At 39.6% G+C, this 17355-nt stretch overlaps 1 protein-coding gene across 3 annotated transcripts in view; it reads right to left on the bottom strand.

The window, feature by feature from the left end:
- Positions 1-17355, bottom strand: part of FAM171A1 (family with sequence similarity 171 member A1) — an 86483-nt gene that overhangs the window by 31759 nt on the left and 37369 nt on the right. The window contains exon 2 of one of the 3 annotated variants that reach the window (XM_015617793.1): positions 5755-5982. The exons of 1 other annotated variant lie outside the window; for it this stretch is intronic. In XM_015617793.1, coding sequence (XP_015473279.1) covers positions 5755-5982 — 228 coding nt within the window. One more of the 3 variants, XM_015617795.1, reaches the window with a different exon arrangement.

The following is a 17355-nucleotide window of genomic DNA, read 5'->3' as shown; positions in this document are numbered from 1 at the left end:
AGTGGTTTAAGTGGGATATATTTAAATTCTTATAAACATAATCCAACAACAACAGTGCTTACTTTCTTCACATTTTTGCAAAAGCAGGCCACCCAAACGATTAAAATCATATTGTATACATGACAGAAACCACATGCATTTTCTGAACCAAACAGTTAAATTGCCAGAGTAACTACTGAACTAAACAAAATGTTCTATGCTTTGAGTCCTGCACGTCATGCATGATAGCTCAAAGCACTGAAGAGTGCAGTGTAAAGCAGGGCTTCATGCTTTATATGAAGCAATTCCCAGTTCCACAGAAAGACAAGAAATACATAATGAGAACTGAAATGCTAACTCATTCTGGCTGAGTTATTTTTCTGTGCAACAGCTCTACTTCTTACCTCAGGAAGATTTTAATGAAATGTAAGTTTTAAGAACTTTGAGATGCTTACATAAGTTATACAGAAAGGCAAAGCATGATGAATAAGTCTGAATAATTTGCTTTAAAATGCAGCATGTACTTACTGAGTCACCACCTACACCAGGGAAGTGCTATTTATAGCAGAACTACTGTCATCCTACCACTGGTGTGAAAGGGGATGGATAAACAGTATTTGCAGCAAAAAGTCTACTTGCAAGGACTTCCCTTCCCACTGGGTACTGACACTCCTTGCAGAGAGCTGTGTCAGTGTGCACACACATCTTTGCAGAGTGAAGAACAGGATATAATTTCATGCCAAGTTCCTCAGACCCAGAAGACCCAAAATATGGAAGGAATTATCCACCAAGCCCACCTACCACTGCCTGCAGTACACATGTGGCTTTCAAAGATAGAAGGAGAAGACTAATGTAGACTAGATATTTTTGGTAACTGAGCAGCATCCCATCCTTGGAGAGCACTCATCCTAGTCTGAAGTAAATGCAAGCTGAGGAAGGCATTTCCATAAACAGTCAACAGAACAACACAAACTCTTCTGATTTTCTGGAATTTTATGAATTTCCTCTAAATTAATACAGATTACTTAATCCAAGTAATTGGGTTATTAATCCAAATAAATAGTAAGAGACCATATGCATGTTGGGTACCAACAGGGAGACTACACTATTTCTGCTTTAAAAAATATATTCTCCTTCTACAGACTGGAAATTTTAGGGTTTGGGAGAAGTACGGGAGAAAGGAGTAAAAATTACAAGAAACACACTGAAAACAACTACCATCTAAAAGTTGGTCTTAATGATTTATATATATAAATATTGAAATATAAAAATATAAATTAAATATTATGCTAGTGCAAGTACAGCTGGGCATTTTTTCTTTCCAATGCCCAGCATGAGAAACAGATGTACACATTAAGCAACATAAGTACGAAAGCCTAGTGCAAGTAGCACTAAGGCCACACAATTACAAAATTTGTCAGTACTCCAATAACTTAATTTGTATGAAGAAAGCTAATGTAATTTAGACACCCTGGGGAGCTCAATACAATCAGCCATGCCAACATCTTCCATATATGCCAGACTATAACGAATATATAACCTCTAAACTTCCCTTGGGCTTTTCTGCACAATCTTTTCTCAGCATGACAAAGACAGAAAGACACAGCTTTTAAGGCCCGAAGGATGACAGTGATGATCCAGCCTTATTCCTGTATAACTAAAGCCTTCCCTGAATTAAGTATTGCTGCAGATTCAATAGCCGTACCAAGACTTGAAAACATGTTGTAAAAGAACTCCAGTTTTATTTTACAGGTGTCCAGTGGTGAAGTGATGGACCACTACATGAATGTTCTAATAAATAATTATGAAGGCATCTAAACTATGTGCCTCTTTACCCATCAAAATTTATAGAGGTTCGATTTCCAGCCATTTGATCTTCTTTTTATACAGGCCTGCTAGACAGAAGAATTCTCTCTTACCCGTTTCCTGTTCTCTATGAGGGTATTGATGGACTATGATCAAATTACCCCATGAACATTCGTGCTAGTGAACAAAATAAATTAAGCACTTCCAAGCCTTTCCCTGTAAACTGTATTTTCCAATCTTTTAATCACCCCTGATAAAAGTCCACAGTTTTAAACATTCTTCTTGAAGCATAGATCTAGAGCTGGACACACATTTCCCTGAATGGCTATGCCAAAGACAAGTATGAAATGCTATACTCTGCTTTCCCAGTTTTTAACCTTATTTTTCAGGCAAATGATTCCAGATGAGCTCTCCTCTCCCAGAAATACCATGAGCATCATCCTCTGCTCCTAAAACTGTATTTTATCACCGTGAATACCATAGTCTGCTTTGACTGACTGTCCTGGTTTCAGAAGGATGCAGATATTTTGTTCTCTGCGGCTGGTACAGTGCAGTGTGTTTTGGATTCGGGATGCCAATAATATCAGTAACACACTGAGGGTGTGGGTCCTCTGAGCAGTGCTTACTCTAAATCAAGAACTTTGCTGCTTTCCATGCTTTGTCAGTGAGAAGCTGCAGAAGAAGCTGAGAGGGAGCACAGCCAGGACAGCTGACCCGGACTAGCCAAAAGGAAATTTCATACCATAGAATGTCATGGCCAGTATATAAATGGGGGGGAGCTGTCTGGCAGGGGTTAACTGCTGCTCAGGGATGGGCTGGGCAATTGCATTGTGCTTCGCTTGTTTTAACTTGGTTTTACTCCCCACTCTCTTTTTGTTAAGTCTCATTCTTCTTCTTAAATTTTACTTTATTTCAATTATTAAACTGTTCTTAACCCACGGGTTTTACCTTTTTATGATCCTCCTCCCCAACCCATGGAGGCTGGGGGGAGGAAGCAAATGGGTGGTACTTAGTTGACAACTAGAGTTAAACCATGACACTGCCTCTACCAATGAAGTCTGAACTGTGCTGTCTCAGCAACTCCCTCTCTTTATTGCACACACTGCTCCAAAAGAAGTGTCCTTTTAAAAAAGGATTACCAGTTACAAATGTTTCCTTCCAAATTTTTTACAAAGAAAAATCTAAGCATAGTTAAGAGCAACCAATGAACACGTCTTCCATTGTGAACACTTCAACAACTCAAGTGATGTTAAATTAATGAACTGTTAATAAGTGGAGTCACGGCTCTGCTGATAAATATTTAAATGGAAGAAGAGATCTTAAATCTTTTCTCCCTACCATTTATCTCTACGTAAATAAATAATCCTCCTGCTTAAGCAGTAAAGAGCTAGTAATTGTTTTTGTTAATATAAGAAAAATTAATTTCTGCACTCCTTGAAGCTACTACAACAATATCGCAAGTTCAGTAGCTGCACAGCTTTTCAGCATAACACTATTACTAATGCATATTGCCTGTGATGGAGGAATCCTGATCCTTCGGCAAAGTTCTGCTACAGCACTTTGAATATTACCACCCTTTAGCTTTCAAACCTACTCCCTACTCATGGTTATCATTTTCCTATTTGAGGTAAAATGGACACAGTTCATTTACCACAGCACACAGGATGGCACAACAGCTTCAACACCGCCCTGGAGGAATCCTTCTCAGAGTGGGGGATCTGCTCTGTGGGGGACAGCTCCTAGCACTGTTAACAAGCATTTTGGGAAATGAGGATCCAGCTGCATGGCCATGCCCAGACTGCACACTGCAGAACAAAGATTGAGATATTCTACCTGTTCCCCATCATTCAAACCAGCTTAAAAATAACAACAAAACAACTTGCACATTTTTCCAAAGTTCTATAATGTGCTAGTTAAAAGCATGACAGGCATCTAAATACAGGGCATTTAAATACAAACAGTTCTTGGAAAGTTTTTTAAAGACTATAGGCATCTTAGTCCATACAAAACATAAAAGCCTAAGTATCTTAACTTTTATATCATGTATCTCTTCAGGACTAATTCAAAGAACAACCCTATTAAATCTACATCAGGCATATCGAGTTCTAACTTGTTTCTTTAATCAAAGAAAGGAATAGGTTCAAGGTACAGAAAGCAAAATAAAGAATTCTACTTCCAATTAAATCAATGGCAAACTATCTACCAGTTTCAGTGGGGGAGGATCAGAGGTGAAATGAATACTTTCTGAGCTAAGCTCACATTTCAGCCATGGAAAGAAAGATTTTGTGGAACCTATACAATTACTGCTCTTTAAACTTCAATGATTTACTGAAACAGAAATGCCCTGTTTCATTCCTTTCCCTCAAAAATCAGTATTTCAGCAAAACAACAAGCAAAAAATTAACCAAACTCCAGGCTATGGAACAGTACATCTCTTTCAAAAACCCTAGGGTATGAGTCAGAAAGAGACACAAGGCAAGGTTATTGCATATTTTAATCATTTAAAAGCACATGAAGTATGCTGAGAAAGTTGCACGTTATCTTATTTAAAGAGAAGAAAACCCAAAGAAATTTCTAAACAGAGTCACAGAACAATTATAGCTGGAAGGAACCTCTCGATGTCACCTCTTCCAGCAAGCAGAGGTTCTCCAGTTGAGTTCTGAATATCTTTAAAGGCAGAGATTTCACAACCTTTCTGCATGACCTATTCCGATTTTGCTGCTGCTGTAATGAATTGTTGCCTTTTACATAATTTAAACTCTTCTGTCTGCAATTCTTTTCAGTTGCTTCTTATTATTTCACTACACCCAAAAGAGCTTGACTTAGTCTTTCCTGTAGCTCCATTAAGGAGATGAAAAACATGGCGAAATACAGTTCAGAAAATGTGGAAGAAGTCACTCTTATCTTATCTGAAGCAAGTGAAAGCAGATAAGTAAACAGCACGTTGAAATGCCTAAAGCATTGAAGAGATTCACGTTCCTTTCCCCTTCTGAAAATACATTTTCTACTTGACCTTGCAGCAAGTCACGCAGTCCTTCTGGCTATGCTGGTATTAATAAATAAAATGGAGCCAAGGCATGGAATTCAACACTGCCCTGGGAACATATACACTATTTAAATATTAGTGCACTTAAAACGTCACTTGGCTTTGGTCCAGGCTAATTATCAAACCTGAGGTGTGTGTTATTTAGGTGGGATTTGTGTATAATACCTGGGATCATTACCAAATTACATGGACCCTAATTGTACCTGAGGATTACAAGAAAGACAGATGAAATTTGGCATGTGATCCTCATATAGATGTTACATCTCCAGGTTTGAAAGCCACCCTCAATCTGCCCTTTTCAGCAATACAGAAATAGGGTTCACGACTCAATTTTTCTTCTCATATAATTAATGTAAGGTTCTGAGGCATTCTGATAAAAAATAACATGCAACTATTATTGTTATATTTGTTTGCCCGTGGCAGAAGCAAAACCATGCCAATTAAGTTAGTAAAAATCTTTACACTAGGATAACATAAATGCAGATTAAAATTGTTCTATTGACATGGCTAAAAACTAAAAGACCAGGACCTTTATTGTACACTACAATGGTGCAACAGTTGTTGCTACACCTTAGAAGAGAAGCAAGAGTACATCACAGCTGCTGAAACAAGGTTCTTGGAAACCTTGGGAGTTCCCATAAAGAAAAATATCTGGAATAGATTTCTATTTTCTATGGAGCTGTAGGAGCACAAACAGTTGTTTGAAAACTGATGTAGCACTGTATGAAGGACCTCCAGGAGAGTGAATCTCTGCTCAGCCTTGATGCTGCAGTTTAACTGAGGAATAAATTTTACTATTTTTGAAATGTGCAGATGCTTCTCCTCCCACCCAGGATATCAAGCATTGAAACACGTAATACAAAACTGTGTAGCTTCCTTTAGATGCAATGTCTTACCTCAGAACAAAAATAAAGATCTCTTACCAGGCAATCTTACAGGTTTCCATGGTGCAGAATTTGGCACATATGCATGTTTACTAGCAGTCACTATCAGCTGATTGCCCAACTTATACTGAAACTTGAGGAAGGCAGTGCCATCTGCTCCTGAGGTTCCAGATGCAATGGAAATCTGGTTGGTAAAAATCTCAATGAAGGCTTCAGTTACTGGCTGATGGGTGCTGGCATCGCTTACATGGACCTTCAGCGTTACTTCTGTAATGACAAACAACCACAGCGATTATTGTCTGAAAAGCTTCTGTGGGAGGCAGCAGTTAGAACATGCTGACACACCAGTGTCCGAAGACACCAGCTCTGACATTTTGGTGCCACGTATGACTTTTTATAATGGCCTGAAGTTCTCCATCTCAGGCAGTCACTCTTCAGGGACACTGCAGATTCTGCTCCAAGCCAGACCAGGTCCTGAATTATTGCCTGACAGCTAACTTCAACTGTGGAGGCATCTATCTTCCACCTGTGACCCACATGCAGCTGGGCAGCACATCTCCAGAGCAGTCAACGCTCCCTTTGAGGGGCAACATGTCAATCACAGAGCACTGTTGTACTATGGCAATTCTAAACGTGTGCTTTCCAACATCCTGTGTTAGCCATGCAAGCAGGACATGGAAACTCTCTGTAAGGTTCTTGCTGTGCCTCTGCTCCAGCCAGCCTCCTCCAGCAGCAGTGGGGAGAAGAAAAGGCTGCAAGTGGGATATGCTCCTCACTCCTTCCCAAAGCAATTCTCTCTCTGCAGGAATGGAATGGATCAAATCTGCTGTGATGGAAGCCCAGGAAGAAATAGAGTAATAGGGCAATAAAGCAGGCTGTGCTGCAGTTGGGTATTTTCAGCTCTGGTGGGAGAAATTACCCCAGCTAGCACAGGACCTCCTGATGGTGTCTAACCAAGGTGGAGAATTCCCACAGGATCATGTCCATGTCCTCAAAGCACAGGACAACCAGGTGGGATGCAGAGTGCTAGCTGTGAGAGCAGCAGCTGTGACATTACTGTATGATCTGTCCCCACATACTACTGGTGAGAAGCAAAGAAGTGATGGTTAAAGCAGCAGGAGAATCATATATCCTGCAGATATGCAGTCTGAAGCCAACACAATAGACTACATTTTTCTTGAGTAATTTGCCATTTTTCCAGAAACTAATTTACTAGTTTAAATGGTTCCAGATGTACAATATTTGTCCACTCTGGGCACTCTTATGACTAAACCATGCATATTGTGTCACCAGGCATTTGTTACATAAAATGGAGTGGCTTGTGCAAGACAGTCCCTCTAGAAGGCATTCTTATGATTCTATGATAGTTTTTTGTGCCTACAAAAGTTCAACTGCCTCATGCTCTAAAGCAGCAGCTGTTGCCTTTGTGCAATAACCATGACTTAAATGCAGTTTTGTGTTGAAAAGACCCAGCAATGATCTACTGCTTCCACCACATTATTCCTTGGGTTCTTTTCGCTTACAGTTGTCTCTTTTTTAAATGGACACCTCCTCTTCCCTCTTTTCTCTCCAGCTCTCCCCTTTCCCTCATTCCCATCATAATGTCTGGGAATTCTGCTGTTCTTGCATGAAGTTCCCTACCTCAGTTTCTCTATTCCCTAAGGTAGTAGATGGTATTTTGCAAACTCCCTTTTTATGTCAGGAGAGTTCAGCCTCTCACAAGCATGATTCTCTCACTCCACGTGCAAACATCTTTGCATGTGATGCCCACAAAAGAGAGCATGACCTCCTGCTCACTTATAGTCAAAAACATTACAGTGATTTCTACAGAACAATACTGGTGGCAGAGTTCTACAGTTCATCTACTAATTCCTTATAAAAAAATATTTTGGTGTAAGCACTGAGCCAGCAAGACATGACACCAAGAAGAAAACACAGAACTTAACAAAATCTTTGTGGTGAGTTTCAATAGTGAAATGACACAACTGAGTATGTGGAGAAAAACACTGTAACAACCTAAAAGTTTAAAAGGACAAGAGGACCTAATACAAAAGTATCAGCACATCTGTCCTAAGGGCATTTCAGCCAGAAAGATCAATTTACTGTGCCCTTTCATAAGCACAGACCTTCTCTCTGTATTCTACAGTACTGAAAATATCAATATCAAGCAGCCCTGAACAAAAACTCCGTTAGAGAAATTCATCATCACTGCAGCCACTGCTTTAGAACTTGGCAATGGAGGATGCCAATTTAGACAGGATCAGCATGAAATATATTCTTTCTATTAAAGATTTTGGACTTCTTCCCAGTTTTGCATTTAGTAGTCAAAGGAAGCAATGTACATTGAAAAGCAGTGTCCACATACTCTGGTGCCCAGTACAGAAGTTGCTCCTTAGAAACTTTGCCTTGACCACCAATAAACTTGTGAAATCTTGTGTATGTGAAAGGCAGCCACATTAATCAATGAAGGAAAAGATACATATTCATGTATTTACAAACATAAGGACAACAAACAGTATAAGTTTTAATTTTCAAACCAGAGGGATATGCTTAGATCCAATGCCAGATAGCTGTGCTCTTAGCACTTCCCACTTTGAATTTTTTTCTAATAAATGCAAAAATAGATGAAGTTAAGAATAATGGGTGATGCATTAAAGAAAAAGCAAGAGAACAGGACAAGATGAACACTGATGTTAGTAATTTCAGTAACATGGAAGTTTAGCCTTTTCTAAAAAAAAACACAGAAAAGGAGGAACACCAAGGAGCTCTGGAATATTAAATACTAATTAAGGAAGAGGGAAAGAAAACAGAAGAAGTATTGTATCAATTTAATTCCTTATATACATAAAAAATTCTAGAATAGAGACTACTACTAAAATTGATCACGAGAGAAAAACAGTAAAATTTTCCCGTATACATAAATCCATCTTTCTCTTCCCAAATCAGAGAGCTAGTCATGGGTATCTCCAATAGGAAATTTCTTTATCTCTCACTCCATAGCTATGTAAGGACTTCTGTCTGCATATTTCTTTCTCTCTTTCTGGCAGGGAAGGCCAGGGGCTTCCAAAATCCTTCTAAACAGAAATGACAAAGGCAATTACCCAAGACAGAAGACTGATGTCCTGAAAGGCAGCAGACTGGAACTGCCGTTCCAAACCACACAGTCCCTAGATCAGGAGAAAACACTGCGCTTGTTTTCTCCTTCTTTTTGATACTTAACATGTTTTTTTCCTGGACAGATAGAGAAAACCTTAGCAGCCTGAACAATCCTAATTCTTTTTCATGCGTTATCTTCCCTGAGAAACATGTGAAATGTATACAACTTGCTTAATTCAGGGCCTTCTCCCACGCGACAGTTCCTTCTTCTTATCTGATGCAGCAGTGAAGTCACAAACACTAAACCTACATTATCACTGTAATTTCCACAGCAATGGAATGATTAAAAGCTTAAAACTGGAAAGAAATTGCAGAAGAAAACATCCTCTCAAATAGTGACCTCATGAAAAGAACCTATAGAAAAAGACAGTAAGTTTCAGAACTGCTAGGATATATTCAATCACTTCTTGAGGATCAGGGGAACCGGAGAAGGGAAGTAAGACAGCAGAATAAGGACCAAAGTGACCCAAGATCAGTCTGATCTCAAATTAATAGGGAGGTCTTAGATTGAAAGACTAGGTAAACTAGATGAAATCAATTAGGTGTTTAGAAGACTTACTATTAACTAAGGAATAGAGTATTTAAAATATCTAGCACATTTTTTAGTTGGAACTCTCAGCAAACAGTAGGTATAAAGCAGGTATGTTATTCTTGAGGTTTGCAGCCTACCACAGCAAGGAGCTCACACAAAATTAAAGACATGTGGACTCAGACAAGAAACACAGCTGCAGATGAAGGCAGGGAACTGAAAGCACTGCAAAAGATGAACTACTAAAGGGAAACCTGCTTCATTCTCACACTATTGTATGTACAGTAGGAGTAAGTTCTGGAGGAGCTTTGTTCTGTGCTACTAGTGAGGTCCTGAAGGGAGGAATAGGACATAAAGGTGAAGAATGCTGATGTTTCCTCATTTAAGAGCAAAGTGGAGATGGCAAAGGTGACAGACCCTGGGCTGATGAACTCACCCAGGGCAGCTGTGGTCTCTCACTTCCCCAGACAAGCCAGTCACAGTCAGAGCCTGAGCCACAGCCCTGTTTGATGTACCTGACTGGTGTGGTGTGAACGTGTGACTTTCAGATCTCATCTGTCTGGCAAGATGAGATCTGAAATCTGGCTGGTAGCACTGGTGGGCACAGGTACAGAGCCAGAGTCACTTGCCTGCACCAGTAGTGTGTGTCCTGCCATTTTATTTGTACAGGAAAGATTCAAGTCCAAAGCAAGAACCACTTAGGATAACTGTCATTTCCAGAAGATAAACCATAGGCAAAAACATCTTTTCTAGATGGGCAAAAAGCCTGTGTCTGCCTGCCTAGAAGTTCAGGTAGGAATAGGCCACTCACAGATGTTAAATAGTGCAACCCCTTCTGCTTCAGTAATCCCAAATGAAAGTGGGAAAAGAAGGTTAGCTGGAAAAGAGCAAATAAAACCAGCAAATGCAGGTGTAAATTCTACAAATAGATCAAGGCTGATGTATAGGTATGCTCGAGAAAGTCCAGTGTAAATCTGTTCTCTTATAATTATAGTCCTTTGTCTTCTTTTAAACAATAAACCTCCTACTTGTTGTTCAAATGAGTGCAAACCAAAACTACTAGTTACTGTGAAAACAGCTGCTTGAGTGCAGCTCCCTCCCAGTCTTTTAGTACTAAATTTATTGTAAGCTATATAAAAAACTCCAGCATCTTCAAGGTTATAATTCGGGAAAGTGAAAAAAAAGACCAAAAAATCCCTAAATGGTAGCACTCCAATCCAGAATCCCATCTGTCTTCTTAATCTGATTTTTGAGATTTTACTAAGTTTAAACTTTCTCTGAGCAATCCTTCCTGTGCCATCTGCTCTATGAACCCTATTGCCTCGCCTGAAATACAATTAACTTTAAGAAAACTATTTCTGCATTTGTAACCCCTTCTTACACTCACAACTGCTCTTTACTTTGCTGTGAACTCTCAGTTTGGGAATGGCTTCTTTTGGAACTGCTATCATCACTGCTTCTATAACTGAACTCTTGAAAAGCACTGCTTTTAGGTGGTTTGGGGCTTTGTTTGTTGTTTTTGTTTCTGTTTTTTTTTTTTTTCTTCTAAGTCAGTAATATAACACAGAAAATAAAATCCTTAGTGACCTGAGCAAAGGCAAACTGTCGGATCCCACAAACTGTAATAAACAGAGAAAAATTATGATACAGATTGGAAATCAAAGATCACAATCCTATTTAGATCCCAATCCTGCAATTTGGTTTCTGTGCACACACCCCTCTGTCAGGCAGACTCCCACTGACGTCTGCTGGACAGATGATCTCTTTTGGGAACAGGCTGACACAGGCAGCTGCTATCACTTAGCTTTTCCTTTGTGGGTCCCTTATCCATGGACAATGTCAGGATATAACCAAAGAAAAAGATATTTAAATTATCTAGGTTTTGATTAGAAAAAGAAAACTTCCTGCTCATTTAAAAAATGCCATTATGAACTTTATGTAAAATTGTCTTCTGCTCTGATTGAGCTTACTGGCAACATGCCTGGCTTTGAATCCTATGTGCCAAATGGATAAGCCTTTCTGTCTCTTAACCTTTTGCCCATGTGTGAGGTCAATCCTCAGCCAAACAATAGGATTTTCATTTATCTAAAGGAAAACATTTTCCTAGAAAAAGAAGTGTTCCCCATGCTTTAGCCACAGATGCCAACTCTAGCATTTACATCTTCTATCTTTCTAATGTATTGCATCAAGAAGGGTCTACTGACAATCACACTTCAAAATAGCTTCAGACTAAGTTTGTATGAAGAAAAGGAAACATGTATGTAACACCCCTCCAGAAGCACACAGACTCTGATCTTCATTGATGCTGTCAGCTGAACCTAAGTTCTCAAGCAGCACCTCAAATATGTGTGCTTGAACAAGATTCACAGTGAAGATGATGACATCCTCTATTCAGAACTGGCTCTGGCCCTCACTACAGGAAAATCAATAGTGCTAGACAACCTCTCCCTCCACCACAGGTGACTCAGGTTTCAGCTGGGGTAAGTGTCCACCAAAGATTTCCAAGGAACACAACCATGGGAGCCCAGCAGGATGTCTGCTCAGCGCCTGTTCAGCAATTCTCCAAATGACACCAAGGCTGCTGCAGTCCTTGGCTTCAAGAAAAACATTCCTTACTACACTGCTCAGAAAATCCAGTAAGAACTACAGAACACAGCTTGGTTCTTAGATCTAGATTCAGGAAGGATTTAGAAAGCAGTAGGGTTCAAAGAAGAGACACACAAAAACCTAAGAGACAGAAGCAGCCTTAGGACTGGTCATCTGAAGAACATGACCTCCTCTTCTTGCAAGACAAGGCTGGATCACTGTGTGTAACCATGAAACTGCAAAAGATCGAGTCAGCTGAGGACCTCTAGTCTTGCTAACAGAGACAGCAAACAGCTGTACACTGAATCTAAGCAAATTCAGGTGTCACTTCTTCACAACAAGAGAACAGCTTACTAGATAGTAGACTCACTCAGCCTGTGAGAAAAAAGTTGGGTTAATAGCTTTAATTTTAGTTTTAAGTGTCTAAATTAGGCTTACAATTAATGTTAAGAGTTAAGAGAATTAATGTGTGATTCTAGAACATTTAGGAAGCCAGCCCAAGCGGTTGGTTGTGGCACTTCTTTTTAGCACTGCAATCTGAATTTGCTAAACACTTTGTACTTCAGAGGTCAAGGGGATGACTATCAGTAGGGTCCTCCACACACTGAGTACTTGCAGTGTGATGACTATAATTAGCCCCACACCTCAGAAGTCAAGAAGGAACCTTCTTCCTCAAATGCACAACTGATTATTTCTGAGTTTTTCTTTTATTCTTCTCTCTTGCTCTTCCTCAGAAACAGCAGAGTTCAATGAGAACTGCACATTCCATTCTCTTGGCTGACACACAGAAGCTTCTATATGATGTCTGATCAGAGCATTCTGCTCACCTCATCTCTGCAGACAATCAGGATCCAGGATTGGGGAGGAAGCTACACTCAGGTAGCACTTGAGGCCTTTTCACCCTTCGCTGCAGCTCAAGTTGATTCATCCGTATTTCTCATCTAACATTCCTTGTTAGTGCCTCAGGCATTGCTGGCACTGTGGCTGGTTCCCCTAGTGCACAAGAATTTAATTTCCAGGGGATTGAAATAATTTATCTTAACTAAAATAATTAGTTTTAATCCTCAGTCTTCAAATAAAGCACAGTTGTCTGTGATATGAAGGTCAGACAGGTGCCCTACTTACCTCTTCAGGTTTAAAATCCATCAAACAAAGTGTTCATAAACTAAAATGATAAATGCATTAATTTATCTCACAATGCATTATCTCCCAGGACTAATGCACACAATTTTTAGTAAAATGTCACAAAAAGAATTCTACTATATGAACTAGAGCAATTTATGCCACATACAATGAAAACCAGGCTACTATACAATCCCTGTATTCAAAGGGGAGGGAGGGGCAGTTATGGGATAATAAAATAAAGACATCCATCATGCAACAGTCCAACATGTAAAAGAAGATTTACATATCCTGACCTCCTAGAGCCTAGAGCATTACCACCAAAATTAATTTCTTGGGAAAAAAGGTAGGAATTTGCTTTAATTAAAAAAAGTGGGAGCTATATGCATTATGCCCAGATGAGACTCCGATACCCTATTGTTAAGTGATTAAACAAGCATTTATAATTAACTTGAAACTCACATGGCTATGAAACTCATGAATAGCAATAGTTGCATTAACAGGTCTGCCTTTGATCTCTACAGGAACTGTGCATGACACAAACTAATTTCATTTCCAAACCTTGTCTCTTAGACATGGAATTAAATAAAATACTGTCATGGAGCACAGATGGAAGTTGAGTTTCAAAGCTTTAGCTTGCCACACGCATAATGTATTCTTTACAAGACATGAAAAAGTAATCCCTCCTTAAACCTCTCTTTTTTTTTTTGTAATAGAGTCCTTTGAAACTCTGTTTGGGGATCAATATGGAATGAGAAGTTAATGCACTGATGTTTTCCAGTTGCTCAGCATTAGAGCTCTCCACTGACTCAAGACCCCAGCTGATTTTGTGACATCAGCTCTGAGGATAACACCACACTGAGCTCAACCAGTGGGGGCTTTAAGCAAACTTTATACCTACTGCACCATCAGTCTAGTTTGGGGGAGGGCAGAAAGGAAAAGCTTGGATTTGCTTAGCCACAAAGGCATGTGTTAACATTTTCTCAACTTTAGCCTAAGTCTATTAATAAAAGTATGCATCTGATGAAAGCAATTTAAAGCAGATGTATTTTATGTTTAAGCAATCCAATATATGTTCAATGGGGCAGTGAGGAGACAAGCACCTTTTTTTTTTTCTCATTTTCAAGCAGTTTTAATCTTAGGTTTAATCTCTAATTTCCAAAGCCTGTTGTGAAAGCAAAGCTAGGTATCACTTTGGAAGAAGGTATTTTCACTTGGCTTGTTTGTTTTTAAACAAACCACTGTAACAACTCAAACAAACCCATCTCAAGGGCCTCTCTACATTCCCATTGCAGGCTGCAGTGCAAACTTCCACTTTCATCTCAGTAATCCACTGATGTAAGCTCATGCACATACGGAGGCAAACTATTGCGCTAAAATTTTATCTAGCCACTTGCACATTCCCTTTCTTGAAATAACTCGACAGTCGATTTATAATCGCTTCATTCCTTGAAGAAGTTATCCCCAGCTGGCAGACAGGAAAATTAAATTGTAGGTGAATCTACACATGGTAACCATCTCATTCCTCCAACCCAGACAGCCTGAGCAGAGAGCTCTGCTGAGGGATAAGGAGTGCAGCACCACTGTTCAGCTACCCCACAGCAAAACCACCACCATCCCTTCCCTCCCCCTCTCTGTGGACTCTTGCTCCTTCTCTTGGGCTCCCCCACTTCTCCTTGGACCTGCTGCTGTGTTGGTTGCATTCACTAATCCAGCACTCCACCAGCCTAACAGAGTGGCTCAATGCCAGTTTATCAGGCTGAACTGCTGAAGCAATGCAGCCCCACATGCCAAAATCAGCAGAACAGGCAGGTATGGGGGTAGAGAGTGGTGGCCAAGTGCAACACTGACAGGAAAAGAAAGGATTTGGAACCACCCCTGCTGGTTCACAGGCAATTCAGTCAGCTCTGCTGCATGCCTATGGTCACTTTGGAAGGGTACCTGCCCATCTCCTGACCTAGGCAAGCTTAAGCTCAGTATTTGGCATGTACAGTTGCAGTAAACCTTTATTCTGCATTAATTCCAAATCCCATACTGACTCCCCAGTAACTTCCCAACCTCTACTGCTGCAGACTGGCACCACAGCAGTAAAATCTCCTGGCTCCATAATGACAGGATGCTTGTGACAATGCCAGGAAAGGGTTGATATGGAGCAGCAAGGCCTTTAGCACAGGCATTACAGAGTGTTTACAACAGCTCTTTAACACCCAAAAACCTCTACAGTCCATTGGTATTTGCAACTGGATGGACGGAGAAGGTTACTCTTGTTTCCTCCTGACCCTAAAAAGCTTCCATTTATTGACATCTCTACATGCTACTTCCTGTGACTTCTGTCACAATAGCACCAAGATTAAATACCAACCAAGTTGTCTATATTGAAATTTTCCTATCCTCCAAAAATATTAATTTCCAAGATTTTGAGGTTTTTCTGTTCAAAATAATATTTCTACTTCCTCATTTGGAATAGCTTAAAATTTAATTAATCTGAGATCTACATCTTCTTCTAGATAATAAATAAAAACTTTAAATAAAATAGGACCCATTACAGTTTCCTTTATCCTAACACTGTAAAGCAACCCCAGTTTAATACATGGCCATTCATCATTACACTTTGTTTTCTCTTTCAACCGACCTCAGACACATAGAAGAAGCCTTCTGATCCAAGTCAATTAATTTTTCAATTAATATTTTTGAACCAGGGTGCTGTACTGTCTATACTTCAGCTGTGATGACTGCATATATAGCACACATAACTGACTCAGCAACCAAAGCTTGCGTCAGTTTAAATTACTGTAATAGCCATGGTGATCTTAATTCTTGGCTGGAGATTAATTTTTAGGGTCATTAGGATTTCATGAGAAAAATAATTCTAATCAGATTAAAACTATGAATTTTGAAAAATTTCTATTTCCCCACTCTGGAAGTCAGTTATGTAAATCAGAAGTTACTGGCTCTTTCACAAATTCACAGTCATAATAGAAAGGTACAGTTACATTTGAAACATTCATCTTTATTAGACTCACTGTATTTAAAAACCAAAATGTGACAATGATGGTTTGACATACTGCTCACACACCTTATCTTGCCTTCCAAGATGGGAAGAGCACTGCAGAGTACCTTTGTATTTCTTGGTTGCCTTGCAGCTCTGATTCCCAGAGCTGCTTATCAGTCAGATGATTACCACTGTAGCTAGAAATGAAGGTTTGGAGGTCCACAAACCAGGCTTTGGGAACGGGTGAAAGTAAATTGGGAGTAGCCTGTTTAGGTAGTATATATAATTGCTTCATCTAAGGGGGACATCTGAAAGGGATGACACTCTGCTGAAGGACTCCTGGGGTTCACAAATCAAAGTGCTAAAAAACAATGAATCACAGCTGATCACACAGACCAGTGAATTATCTGTTCTATTTAGAAATCAATCTTGATGTAAAATGCTGTGACTGGCTGATAAATGGCAGAGGAAGGCTGAGAGGAGATGGGCATGGGCTATGAGCACTGAAGCTCAGGAAATCATGCAGGGTGGGACTGACCATAGCTGCTGCAAACAGAGCTGACTGTATCTCAACACAAATGGCACCCAAGGGTGGCCTTTGTGTTAGATGAACAGCTATGTCATTTGAGTGAATGACACCATTGAATGAATCAAATATTTCTCCAAGTTCATTAAAAAGTGAGAATGTCTCCCAAACTAGCACAGGCATATATGCATGGCTCAGACCAGGAAAGTGTCTAAGAAGTGAACAAATAACAACATAAATAAAATCAAAGATAGTTGTGGGCTGGTTTCAATCTATGAATTCCATCTCAGCAGCTGGAAATGGCCAGCATCATGATGGTAAGCAAGTTACAGAGACCAAGAATATGTACCATATGTTGGTGTAGTGACCGAATTATTATTGTTGCTGATGTATTTTGCATTAACAAAGTATAAATTACATTGGCATTGTGACTTTGGTATATTTTTTATCATTGTGCTAAATCAAAAATCCCACATAATGTTAAATGTATCTTCAGATAAATAAACTTGATATTACACATGTGCCTACCTAAAAAAGCACAGTCAGAGCATACAAGATTCTGGCAAATGCTCACATTATTTACTAGGTTGTCCATTTGACAACATAAAGAGTTATTGCTTTTACTCTGGCACAAACCCATTTTAGATATTTATAGCTGTAAACAGCACTCTGCTCTTTCCCTCAGTAAAGAATCCCTCAAACTCTTTCATTTTACCTTGTCTGTTTCTT

Source organism: Parus major, chromosome 2 (assembly GCF_001522545.3).
Source record: "Parus major isolate Abel chromosome 2, Parus_major1.1, whole genome shotgun sequence".
NCBI lineage: Eukaryota > Metazoa > Chordata > Aves > Passeriformes > Paridae > Parus > Parus major.
The sequence above is the reverse complement of the archived record's forward strand: the minus strand, read 5'-3'. Positions and strand labels throughout refer to the sequence as shown.